Here is a 14,320-nt window from a genome sequence, read left to right as displayed (position 1 = left end):
AGCATTCGGAGAAGTCACCCAGAACCCCCAAGTCAGGGGAGACTTTTCAACCCAACACAGACATGAAGTCAGTAGCCACTACAGTAGTATGAGTTTACATACCAAGTAGCTCTGCACACGAAGAGACAAAAAATGTTTGATTACATAAAAGAAATTCACACAGTTAAGGGAGAGAAAAATTTAATTGTGATGGAGGACAGGAATTCTATAGTAGAAAAGGGAAGAGAAGGAAAATAGTAAGAGAATATGGACTGTGGGAAGGGAGTGAAAGAGGAAGTCATCTGTCAGAATTTTGCACACAGCATAATTCAGTCATTGTTAACACTACGTTTAAGAATACTGACAGAAGGTTGCATACATGGAGAGACCTGGAGAAAAATTGAAAGTTTCAGATTGATTACATAATGTTGGAGAGATATTTCAAAACAGGTTTTAAACTGTAAAATATTTCCAGGGGCAGAGGTCGACTCTTGGCCATAATTTATTGGTAATGACCTGCAAGATAAAACTCAAAAAATTGAAATGAAGCAGATGGGACCTCAATCAACTGAAAGAACCAGAGATTGAGTGTTTCAGAGGGAGAATGATGCAATGCTTTAATGAAATAGAGGAAACAAATACAATAGGAGACAAATGGGAGCTTCAAAAGATGAAATAGTTAAGTCAGCTTAAGTTCAAATAGGTAAAAATACAAAGCCCAGCGGAAATTCTTGTACAACGCAGGAGATACTGAATTTAATTGATGAAAGGAGAAAAATAACAAATTCAGTGAATAAAGTGTCCAAAGAGGAGTAGAGACATCTAAAAAATGAAGCTGATAGGAAGGGCAAAATGGCAAAGCAGGAATGGCAAGACATGAAATACAAAGCTGCAGCAGCATGTACAGTATCTGAATGAAAGCACTCAGACCCCTATCAGTGGACATTATTGTGTGGTGTCTATACCCTTCACCTTTATGAGACCTTTGACTCTGCTCGGGACTCTTCCACTGAGGTGTCTAAATGTCCATGGAGGAATAGCAGTCCATTCGTCCTCAAGAGATGAAACCAGAAAAAGCAGTGATTCATGTTTGACACTACAGTCTGGAGCAAAGTCCACGTTCTAACTCATCTCAGAGGTGTTCCCATGGGTTCAGGTACTGACTCTGGGCAAGCCAGTCCATTTCAGGAATGTTATTGCCCAGAAACAATTGCCTTGCAGATGCTGCTTAATGATGGGATGCATTGACCTGATGGTACTAACACTAATTGTCTCTGATCTGTTCCTCTGCTGTGTGTAGTATACAAGGTTGTAAAATGTGTCCATATTCTTCCACATTTAGTGTTTCCTTAAGCGCACCCTAACCATGATAAACATGCCCATGCTGTCACTCCACCTCCTCCTCACTTTACTGTTGGCAGTACATATGACGGCAGGTAATGTTCTCTAGTCACCAAGTTCTCCTGATCAACCCATTCTACTGTTGCAAATTTGCTACTGACAACACAATACACCCTGTTTCTTTTCTATTGGCAAGTCCATTTCTCGTGATTTCTAGTGGTCAATTCCACACTACACAGTGGTGTCCAGATACTTTGGATAAGAATGTGTATAACTAGGGAAAGGATAGATACCACCCACAGGAAAATTAAAGAGACCTTTGGAGAAAAGGGAAACAGCTACACAAATATCAAGAGCTCAAATGGCATGCCAGTAACAAGCAAATAAAGGAAAACTGAAAGGTGGAAAAGATACACTGAGGGGTCCTGAAAAATGTAGACACTGTTTGATAGTCAATGTTAATGGAACAAAATGACATGTCATTACAATTAAACAACAGAAAATCCGGGATGTAATGTAACAGTATTACGAGAAGTACAGTTGCTACTCACCATATAGTGGAGATGTTGAGACGCAGATAGGCCCAACAAAAAAATATTTCTTTTTTCCTCTCTCTCTCTCTCTCTCTCTCTCTCTCTCTCTCTCTCTCTCTCTCCTCTCTCTCTCTTTTCTGCAACTCCCCCCCCCCCCCCGCCCCACCTCTCCCCTATCCAGCACCCAACCTGCAGCACTTCACTGTCCACCATCCCCACCATACTATCCCTCCCCCTCCCCACCCCAGCCGCCTCCCCCCCCCCCAACTAATCGCCATTCCCACCATGCACTGGTGCTGCTGCTCGCAGTGTGGTTTCAGTTGCCTGAGACTGAGACTGCAGTCTGTGTGTGTGTGTGTGTGTGTGTGTGTGTGTGTGTCAACATACCAATGCTTTTGTTTGGTAAATTACATCATCCATCATCTTTGTTTTTAGGTATATTTTTCCCACGTGGAATGTTTCCCAGAGAGAGCGAGAGAGAGAGAGAGAGAGAGAGAGAGAGACAGTGCAACAATTAAAATACCATATTTACCTGACAGACAGGTAGACAAAGAAAGACCAAGAGGGGAGAGAGAGTGCAGTGAGGTAGGGCTAAGTTACTGCCTTGCTTAAAGTATTTAAACGAAGTCTCAGTAAAACAGGACTTAAGTCAAATACCCCCACTTTTTTTCAAAGTTATGTTTTCAATAAAATAAGTTTCTGTCTGACTTTTTTGTTTATTACAGAACCCTTTTACAAGTGTTAGCCACATCACTGACACAGCAAACAGCTGTGCAAACTTCCCACCTGTCTGTGCACAATGCATGAAGTTTGGCTGAAGAAAGTTAAGTTCACTGGCTGTAATTGGCATCAACATAGTGTTACCTACACAACGTTTAACTACACTTATGGTTTGTAAAGAAATTTAACAAAAGTATAACAGTACAATGTTAGTTTTGTATTAAAATGTTTCCACAAAAAACTATATTTGTATCATGTGATTTAAGGATGCTATATATTTTTCAGAAATGCATAACAATGGAAATTATGGATGGTGCAATACATGAAAAACAAGGGCAAGGCAACCATTCATCTATACCAAGTTGGAAGCACAGAAACACACAATAAAAAACAGAATTCACACTACTGTAGTTTTTTAGCACTAGCTCTTTTTCTAGCACACACACACACACACACACACACACACACACACACACACACACACCTCAGCACACATGACTCCAGCATCTCAGGCCAGTTAGGAACATCATGTGGGATGCAAGCACCATTCTGGACGGGGTGGGGAAGGGGAAGGAATAGTGGTGTATGGGTGGGATGAATGCTGTCTGGTAGTCTGTGCAGGGACTAAACTGCCAACAGGTACAGCATCAGGAGGTTTGTTGGTCAGGGTAGTGTGGGGAAAAAAGGAACAAAAAGGAGAGGAGCGGGGAAATGAGAGGCAAGTAAACAGGGTGGAGACGAGGGTGGGGAGGAGATGATAGGACAGAGTGGGTGGAAACTGTTGGGTGGAGAGTGTGGTGACAGTATGTTACCATAGATTGAGGTCGGGATGATTATGGGAGCAGAGAAAGTGTTGTAAGGATAACTCCCATCTGTGCTGCTCAGAAAAGCTGACGGTGAAGGGATGGATCCAGATGGCTCGGGCAGTAAGCAGCCATTGAAATCCAGTGTGTTATGTTCAGCTCATGTGGCACCACAGGGTGATCTACTTTGCTCTTGACCACAGTTTGGCAGTGGCCGTTATCCTGTTGGACAGCTGGTTGGTAGTCATATCAGTACAAAAAGTTTTGCAATGATTGCAGCAGAGCTGGTAAATGACATGACTGCTTTCACAGGTGGCTCAGCCCCTGATGGGGTAGGATAAACCTGGACAAGATTGGAACAGGAATTGCTGGTTGAGTGGATTGGGCAGCTTTTGCACCTAGGTCTTCCACAGGGATACGATCCTTGTGGCAAGGGGTTGGGTTGGGAGTGGCATAGGGATGGACTAGGATGTTGTGGAGGTTGAGTGGGCAACAGAACACTGCTTTAGGAGGGATGGGAAGAATCTTGGGGGTAGGACATCCCTCATTTCAGGGAATGATAGGCAAAGACCTGGCAAAGGATATGGTTCAGATGTTCTAGTCCAGGGTGGTATTGGGTGATGAAGGGGGCACTCCTTTGTGGCTGGTTTTTGGGGATGGTGGGAGGGTTGAGGTGGTGAGGGGGAAATGGCAGGAGAGGTCTGTTTGCTAACTAGGTCTGGGGGATAGTACCTGTCTGTGAAGGCTTTGGTAAGACACTCAGCGTACTGAGTACAAGAGCTTTTTGTCACTGCACATATGCTGTCCCCAGATAGCCAGGCTATATGGGAGGGATTTTTTGTTTGAAAGGGATGACAACTGTCAAAATGCAGGTACTGCTGGTGAATTTAATGTGGACAGAGGTGGGGATGGAGCCAACAGAGGCAAAGGTCAACATGTAGGAAAGTGGCACGATGGGTTGAGGAGGACCATGTGAAGCAGATGAGAGAGAAGATACTGAGGTTGTGAAGGAACAAAGATAGGGTCCAGATCATGAAGATATCATCAGTTCACCTGAACCTCACTAAGGGTTTGGTGTTTTTGGAGGCTAGAAAGGTCTCCTCTAGATGGCATATAAAAAAGGTTGGTATAGGAGGGTCCCATGCAGATGCCCATGGCTGTGCCACGGATTTGTTTATATACCTCCCCTTCAAATGAGAATTAGTTGTGGGTTAGAATAAAGTTAGTAAGGTGAATGAGGCAGTGGGTTTGGAGACTGAAGGACATTGGTAAAGGTAGCATATTTCATCAAAATATAAGAGGTATTAGAGATAAAGTTAGTGAACTGCTAATAGATGCTAACTCTGAAATTATTGGTATATCTGAGTACCACTTAAATAATTTGATAATTCAGAGGCTTCCTTTACCAAGCTACAGATTAGCTGGCTGTTTCTCAAGGAGTTCCTTGCGGGGTGGGGGAGTGGCTCTCTACGTAAAAAAAGTATTTCATTTGAGACCATAGACGTATCACGACACTGCACTGAACAGATATTTGAAAGTTGTGCAGCATTAGTTGAATTTAGTGAAACTAAACTTCTAATTGCTGTTGTTTATAGGTCCCCTAACTCCGACTTCAGAGAATTTTTGCTTAAGCTAGAGAGGGCTCTTGATTCACGTTGTAGGAAGTACCAGAAAGTAGTTCTATGTGGTGACTTCAATATTAATTTTGTACATGATCAAGCAAGAAAAAGGATGTTGGTAGATCTAAATTCATATGATCTGATGCAAACTGTGTTTTTTCAAACTAGGGTGCAGGGGAACAGTAGCACAGTCATAGACAATATTTTTATTCATTCTTTATTACTAGATGGGCATTCTGTTAGTAAAAGGGTGAATGGCCTTTCTGACCATGATGCACAAATTTTAACACTAAAAGGTTTTTGTACTCTAACCAATGTCATATTTAATTACAAACTACGTAGGAAAGTTAATCCATCAGCAATAGAGAGTTTTTCAAAACTTGTCAAGGAACAAGAGTGGCAAGATGTTTATAGTGCCGATAATATAGATGATAAATACAATGCTTTCCATAACACATTTCTCATGCTCTTTGAGATATTGGAAATTCCCGCTTTGTTTTACATGATATCCTTATCCCACTAGTCAGCCAACCGGGCTGTCCATTACTGCTAGTACCCCGTTTAGAATGTTCTAATGGAAAGCAACTCTCAAAGAGCATGAGAAATGTGTTATGGAAAGCATTGTATTTATCATCTATATTATTCGACCGGTATCGAAAGTGAGTGATATTTCGACACGTAAATTAGTCTACTTTGCTTATTTTCATTCACTTATGTCTTATGGTATTATGTTTTGGGGTAACTCTTCCCATTCTAGAAGGATATTTTTGGCTCAGAAATGGGCGGTTCGGGCAATAAGTTGTGCGAGTTCATGAACCTCTTGTCGACCTCTTTTCACGAGTCTGGGTATTTTGACATTGGCCTCTCAATATGTATATTCCTTATTGTCGTTTCTTGTTACCAATATTAGTTTATTTCCAAGAATAAGCAGCTTTCACTCGGTTAATACTCGGCAGAAATCAAACCTCCATTTGGATTGGACTTCCTTAACTCTTGTGCAAAAAGGTGTGCAGTATACTGCTGCATCCATTTTCAATAAGCTGCCACTTGAATTCAAAAATCTTAGCAGTAATCCACGCGCTTTCAAATCGAAACTGAAGAGTTTCCTCAAGGGTCACTCCTTCCATTCTGTCGAGGAGTTCCTTGAAAAATTAAGATGATTCTCATTGTATTGCTGATAGCGTTTGCTTAAACTTATGGACTGATTTTCTTTCAGGTTCATGAACATTTATTTTTATCTGTTATTACTTTTTATGTTGTAAGTTCATGTACTGACACATTCCATGACCTTGGAGATTTGCTCCTCAATTTGGTCCTACGGAACTTGACATTTAAATAAATAAATAAAATAAGTAGTGTACAATAGTGGTAAGACCATGGGCATGAGGGATGTTGGTGTACAGGGAGGTGGCATTAACAGTGAAGAGTAATGATCCACGAAGTAAAGAGGTTAGTGTGGTGGAGAGTCTGTGAAGGAAATGGTTGGTGTATTTGATGTGAGAGGCTAGATTATGGGAAAGGGCCAAGACACCGTATCTTCATTCCTTCAGAACCTCAACACCTTCTCTCCCATCCGCTTCATATGGTCCTCCTCAACTCAGTGTGCCACCTTCCTAGATGTTGACCACCTCCTCTCTGATGGGTCCCTCTGCTCTTCTGTGCACATTAAACCCACCAGCCACCAACCGTACCTGCATTTTGACAGTTGTCATCCCTTTCACACCAAAAATCCCTCCCCTATAGCCTGGATATTCAGGGGCGGCCTATCTGTAGTGACAAAAACTCAGTATGCTGAGGGTCGCACCAAGGCCTTCACAGACAGGTACTACCCCCCACACCTAGTCAACAAACAGACCTCCTCTGCCATTTCCCCTCACAACATCAATTCTCCCACTGCTCCCAAGAACCAGCCACAATGGAGTGTCCGCTTCATCACCCAGTGCCACCCTGGACTGGAACGACTGGACCACGTCCTTTGCCAGGGCTTTGATTACCTAGCATTGTGCCCCAAAATGAGGGACATCCTACCCGAGATACTACCCATGCCCTCCTAAAGTAGTGTTCCATTGCCCACCAAACGTCTACAACATACTAGTCCATCCCTATGCCACTCCCAACACAATCCCTTGCCACAAGGATCATATCACTGTGGAAGACCCAAGCGCAAAACCTGCCCAATCCACCCACCCAGCAATTCCTGTTCCAGTCCTTTTGCAGGTATAGGCTACACCATCAGCGGCCGAGCCACCTGTGAAAGCAGTCATGTCATTTACTGGCTCTGCTGCAATCATTGCACAACTTTTTATATTTGCGTAACTGCCAACCAGGTGTCCACCAGGATGAACAGCCACTGCCAAACTGCGGCCAAGAGCAATGTAGATCACCCTGTGGTGCAACATGAGCTGAACATAACGCCCTGGATTTCAATGGCTGCTTCACTACCTGAACCACCTGGATCCTTCCCTCCACCATCAGCTTTTCTGATCAGTGCAGATGGGAGTTATCCTTATAACACATTCTTCACTCCCATAATTATCCCAGCCTCAACCTATGGTATAATATTGTCACCATATCCCCCACCCAACAGTTTCTACCCACTCTGTCCTAACATCTCCTCCCCATCCTCATCTCCACCCTGTTTATTTGCAGCCCTTTACCAACTCCTTTTTCGTTCCTTTCTTCCCCACCTCCCTGCTCCACAACCTCATGACACTGGATCTGTTGGCAGTCTAGTCCCTGCACATTCCACCAGACAGCATTCATATGTCTCCCCACCAGTACCTTCTATCCCTTCCCCTTCCCCAGCCCCTCCAGATTGTTGCTTGCATCCCAAGTGGTGATGTATTCTGGCCCCAGATGCTGGATTTGGTGGTCGTGTGTGCGTGAGGTGTGGTCGTGCATGTGTGTGTGTGTGTGTGTGTGTGTGTGTGTGTGTGTGTGTGTGTGTGCGCGCGTTGCGGGTGGCAGAATACTACTTTGAAGAAAGTGGGTAGGGTTTTGACTCAGGGTAGGACGAGAGGTAATCTAAGCCCTGGTGAAGCACGTGGTTGATCTTTTCAAGGTCAGGGTGGGACTGGGAAATCAGAAGAGTGCTGGTTAATATGTTTACCAGAGTCAGAGGAGCAGATGGCAAGGGAGATTTGTTTATAGATGAACTGGACGGGATACTCCAGTCAGTCACGGCTCTGGTAAGATTACCAGTATATTTTGACAACTCCTGCTATCCACTGCACATGTGGCATCCTTGGGTGAATGTAAAGAAAAGACTTTGATATGGAATGGGTGACAGCTGTCAAAGTGGAGGTACCAGTGGAGGTTGGTGCATTTGATATGGACATATTTATGAAGCCATCTGAAAGGTGGAGACTGACAGCTAGGAAGATGGTGCGACAAGTTGGGAATGACCAGGTGAAGTGGATTTGGGAATAGATGTTGAGGTTATGTAGGAAAAATCGAAGAGTGTCGTCGCCTTGAATCCAAACCATGAAAGTGTTATCAATTAATCAAACAGAAAAGGTGTTTTACGTGTTGACTGGATATGGATTCCTCCAGATGCCTCATAAATACACTACATGATCAAAAGAATCTGAAGACCTGGCCGAAAATGACTTACAAGTTCGTGCCCCCCCCCCCCCCCCCCCACCAGTAATGGTGGAATTCAGTATGGTGTTGGTCCACCCTTAGCCTTGATGACAGCGACAGCTTCCACTCTCGCAGGCATACATTCAATCAGGTGCTGGAAGGTTCCTTGGGGAATGGTAGCCCATTCTATATGGAGTCCTGCACTGAGGACAGGTATCAATATCAATCGGTGAGGCCTGGCAAGAAGTTGGCGTTCCAAAACATCCCAAATGTGTTCTATAGGATTCAGGCCAGGACTCTGTGCACGCCAGTCCATTACAGGGATGTTGTTGTGTAACTACTCCACCACAGGCAGTGCCTTATGAACAGGTGCTCGATCATGTTGAAAGATGCAATCCCCATACCCAAATTGCTTTTCAACAGTGGGAAGCAAGAAGGTGATTAAAACATCAATGTAGGCCTGTGCCGTGACAGTGCCATGCAAAACAACAAAGGCTGCAAGCCCCCTCCATGAAAAACATGACCACACCGTAACACCACCGCCTCCGAATTACATTGTTGGCACTAAACATGCTGGCAGATGGCGTTCACCGGGCATTTGCCAAACTCACAGCCTGCCAACAGATCACCACATTGTGTACCATGATTCATCACTCCACATGTTGTTTTTTCACTGTTCAGTCGTACAATCTTAACTCTCCTTACACCAAGCAAGGTGTCATTTGGCATTTACTGGCATGATGTATGGCTTATGAGCAGCCACTCTACCATGAAATCCAAGTTTTCTCACCTCCCTAACTGTCATAGTTGCAGTGTATCCTGATGCAGTTTGGAATTACTGTGTGATGGTCTGGATAGATGTCTGCCTATTACACATTACGACCATCTTCAACTGTCGGCGGTCTGTCAGTCAACAGACAAGGTTGGCCTGTACACTTTTGTGCTGTACATGTCCCTTCATGTTTCCACTTCACTGTCCCATCGGAAACAGCGAATCAAGGGGTGTTTATGAGTGTGGCAATCTCGTGTACAGACATGTGATACAAGTGACACCGAATCACTTGACCAAGCTTGAAGTCCCTGAGTTGCACGGAGCACCCCATTCTGCTCTCTCGCGATGTCTAATGACTGCTGAGGTCGCTGATATGGAGCACCTGGCAGCATAATGCACCTAATATGAAAAGTGCGGATACTTTTAATCACATAGTGTAAGTTTACATATGATGGTAACATGTGAGTACCATGACAATGCAACAGATCTGTTTGTAGATTTGGCCTTCAGAAGTGAAATAATTTTGTGTTAGGAAATGGTTGGCTAGGAAGATTAGGGAAGCGGTGGTGGGTTTTGTACCAAGGGAATGTTGGCATGGGGAATGTGAGTGTTGGCAATGGGTTAGGAACTGCAGAGAGGCAGTGAAGGAAGTGAGCAGTGCCTTTAACATAGGATGAGACATTACGGACAGTAGTTTGGAGATGTTGGTCAACTTAGGCCGAGGTTCGTTTGTTGGAAGCACTGTACCCAGCCACAATGGGATGACCAATGCGGAGACCTGTGGGATTGGGTTTGTGGAGTTTGGAGAGTAGTTAAAAGGTGGACTGCAAGGGGCTGCTGGTGTGAGAGGGAGACAGACTGAGGTGTGAAATTTTGGGATGGGCCTAAGGCGTTGAGGAGTGGCTTCAGGTCATGACAGATTTCTGGTGTGGGATCATGGTTGTAAGATTTGTATGCGAAGTGCTGGAAAGTTTGCAGAGGCCCTCAGCAACACAGTCACTACAATTCATGACCACTGCCATGGAGCCTTTGCCTGAGGGAATGATGATAAGGTGTAGGTTGTTTTTCAGATTACAGATAGCAGTGTGCTTGTAGGAGTGATGCTGGACTCACCAGGGAGGGATGTAGGGAAGAAAAGTGATACCAGATCAGAAGTGAGGAATTTCTGAAATATTATCAGGAGATGACTGGGTGTAAGGTGAGGACGATCGTGGATGGCAGAAGGGCAGAACTGTTTCAAACAAGGGTCAACAGGGACTTAAGGTTGGCAAAATTTTATTCCAAGAACGTTACCTTATTGACTCACACGGAATTACTTTATTTCAGTTATATGTGCATTTATTGGCGATAGTATAGACCTCAAATGTCTACTCACAATTTGAAGGCTTTTCGGTCAGAACTGGTTCACAGATTTCTATATAACTGAGTTACAGTATAGGGCACCACTATGTACTATTATGATGCTAAATACAACTTTTGATGGTGAAGTTGTCTTGACAATGATTCAACAACAGCTGCCTTTGGCATTACTTCAAGCAATATTATTATGTATTATAAATGCTAGCATTGCACAGTTTTTAAACTATTATGAAGAGGACACTATATCACAGTTCCAATTATGCTCTAACAAAGGTTTAGGATAATACAGAAACCACAAACATTTAAGAGGTAGTGGTATAGCATTACACTTTTAAGGCTACATGTTAAAACCCATTACATATATTTACAGGCATTATAGTGTCACTGTGGGATGTCATCCGACCATCCATCCATGAATACATCGTTTTCCAAAGATTACATCTTTGAAAGCCTTCATGTAAGAGGAATGGGTCAAGGAAACACAAATCATTACAACAGGGAAGTTAAGATTGATTTTGCTAGCCCTGATTTTCCACAAACAATATGGTGATACAGATATATGGCTCCTTTCTTACTCTCTCTGTAAGTTAATTCATATCATTACAACGTTCTACAGTTTTTCATTTTTTTTTTTTTTTTTGTCCTGTAAAGGTTACAAAGATATGTTTGAAACAAAGGTGAAACTGCATTCACTTACCTAATTGGTCTTGTGCACCTCCTCTGCCTATGTGAAGGCTAGTTGATACAATCTCAGTCATGTGCCTGGAGAGAAAAAAAAAGGGTCATTGAAACAACTGGTAGAAAATTTAGGATAATTTTATTTGAAACCATATTCTAAAAATGTGACACTGATAAATATAACATAACTTCATCCCTCAAACTTTTAATTTTGAAATAACTGCTTTATTTGCTTACAACTGTTGTGACCAAGATTTGCCATTTTATTATTTTGGAATAAAAATAACTATGGTATATAGCTCAAAAATTCTAAGTAGATATGAACTGTCACAAGGAACAAAATCTAAGAACATATAGTTGTTTATCACATGCACTTAAAATAGAAAAACAGTCTGATGACCGACACAACATACCTAAAAGCAGAGCTTGTTTTAGAAATGGCACGGGACCGTAAACCATGAGAAAGAGCTGCCTCCATCCTGTGGCAGAGAAGAGCTACACAAGGATCAGATTCAGTGGCCAGCTCAGCACGTCCACCAAATCTCACCTGGCATCTCTTGACAGCTTCCAGCAGTTCGGACATGAGTGCCTGGCGCTCTGCTGCTTGGTGGTGCTCCAAACCACTTGCTGTTGCAGCCGCAATCATTGTGCTTGCACTATAACCTGTCAGACATCAAAATCTCCACATTACATATTTTACACCACCACCACTTAGTGATCAGGGAATGAAACAGTACTCTTATTAGCATATTTTACGATGGCAATAAGATACACAAGCGAAACTAATGTTAGAAGTAAAACATTTATTCAACAACAAAGTAAACACTATTCTACTACATTGACCATGCTACTAATGATTAAATATTCTCTGTGGAATAGGAGTTGACCAGAAGAAATGATGTCAGACTGCATTTTAAATTTGGTTTGACACTTGTCAGACATCCTCTACCAAAATGTAACCCACTTTAGAATTCACGTGTGGAAACTATCAAATTACAAGTAGACAGACTGGCAAGTCTGTACTTGGCTTTAGGAAGCCCAATTCTGACTACTGCTAACTGCATATAAAGAACTACAAAAAATCTAAGGGCTATTTGAACAACAATATGAAAAGGACAGACTGCTACTCACCACATAGAAGTGATTCTGAATCGCAGACAGGCAAAATGAAAAAGAACAAGGAATACTTTCAGCTTCCAGATAAAGTCCTCCTTCAGAAGTGGAACTTTTCAAACAACAACAACAGCAGCAGCAACACCACACACACACACACACACACACACACACACACACACACACACACACACACAGAGAGAGAGAGAGAGAGAGAGAGAGAGAGAGAGAGAGAGAGAGAGAGAGAGAGAGAGAGAGAGAGAGTGTTACTGTCTCCAGGTGCCAAGACCTGCTGGAGACGGTGGCCGTGAGTGTGTGAGCTGTTCTGTAAATGTGTGAGAATTCTGTTTCTGAAGAAGGTTTTTGTTTAAAAGCTGAAAATATTTCTCATGTTCACTTTTTACTGCGTCTGTCTGTGGCTCAACACCACCTCTATGTGGTGAGTAGCAGTCTATTCTTTCCACGTTTTTATTCCATCCTGCACTTTCCATTGTTTAAAAGCTATCTTAGCTTTAGGAACTATCTCTACTTCCTTCAGGAAGAAAGCAGTTGGTTGAAGTTAGAAATGAGCAGACCTCAGGTTGATTGGTTGGTTGATTGTGGCGAGGGACCAAACAGCGGGGACATCATTCCACTGGATTAGGGAAGGAACCCTTGCCACCTCGTGTGTGAGACTGCTGTTTTGAAGATGAGGGAGAAAGATGAAAGGAGTTGGAAAAAAAAAAGAAGAAAAAGAAACACACACACACACACACACACACACACACACACACACACACACACACACACAGAGAGAGAGAGAGATTTTGGTGGTGGTGATTGGGAAGGGGAAGGGGTTGGAGGTAATAAAGTAAAAAGCAATAAAGTAAATAACTGACAACCAAGTACAACAAACAAAGAATAAACTTTAAATAAAATAAAAACTACGAGGAAAGGAAAAAGGATTGTATGTTAACAGAAGTTAAGTTTAGGAGAAAGTGGGACATGGGAATGTACTGGAAAGCAAGTTCCATTTTCAGAGGTCATGGAAGCTAGTATAGAGTGGGAGAATCCAAATATATTGTGTGTAGTAACAGGCACTAAGGTCTTTGATTCTTGCTGTTGAGCAGACTCAGCAACTGGGCATTGGGGTCCAAGACAGACAGTAGTTCTATGTCCATTCACGTGGCCAGACTGTTTAGTGGTGGTCATCTCTTCATAAGTGCTGGGCAGTGACTACCCACTAATATCACTAACATATAAACAAAACACATGGTTCTGCATGTTGCTCTGCCTTCGATGTTTTAGGATACACCAGTGGTAAGTGATAGTGGAAGGCTGCATGGGGCAAATTTTACAGTAGTAACCTTGGAGTAGGGATAATGGCCTGAAAGCATCATTGTTTGAAGGGTGGTATAGAAGTTTTTGGTGACAGAAGGGGACAGTAGGTGCTACTGGGAGGATATCAAGGATATGTGATCTCATTTCTGGGACTGACTTCAGGTGGTATTGGCATAATAATGTATTGTGGATAACAAATGGGGGATACTGAATTTTTTAAAGTGGTACATGTATTTATCACAGAGCATGGGGAGGATCCTGCCCAAGAGTTTGATTTGTGGACAAGATCTGTGGAGTACATGTGGGAGAGGAATAGTGGTTGGTGTAGGTGTTAAGGGATCTGATGACAAAGCAGATACATTTGGCATAGATGCATAGGTTGTAAGGAAGAGAGCATTTGATGGAAGGGATGGCACCTGTAAAAGTGGAGTATTGTAGCTTATTGGTCAGTTTCATATGGATTAAGGTTTGGATGTGAGCTGCAAGGCTGGGTGGTTGTCT

At 42.9% G+C, this 14,320-nt stretch overlaps 1 protein-coding gene across 1 annotated transcript in view; it reads right to left on the bottom strand.

The window, feature by feature from the left end:
- LOC126093903 (sorting nexin-29) overlaps window positions 1-14,320 on the bottom strand; it is a 167,053-nt gene that overhangs the window by 119,033 nt on the left and 33,700 nt on the right. Inside the window, 2 exon segments of the mRNA XM_049908756.1 lie at window positions 11,406-11,470; window positions 11,800-12,049. Of these exon segments, the coding sequence (XP_049764713.1) occupies window positions 11,406-11,470; window positions 11,800-12,032 (298 nt within the window). The 5' untranslated portion in view covers window positions 12,033-12,049.

This window comes from Schistocerca cancellata, chromosome 1, assembly GCF_023864275.1.
Source record: "Schistocerca cancellata isolate TAMUIC-IGC-003103 chromosome 1, iqSchCanc2.1, whole genome shotgun sequence".
Taxonomy (NCBI): domain Eukaryota; kingdom Metazoa; phylum Arthropoda; class Insecta; order Orthoptera; family Acrididae; genus Schistocerca; species Schistocerca cancellata.
Note: the sequence above shows the minus strand (reverse complement) of the source record. Positions and strands in the feature narration are given on the sequence as shown.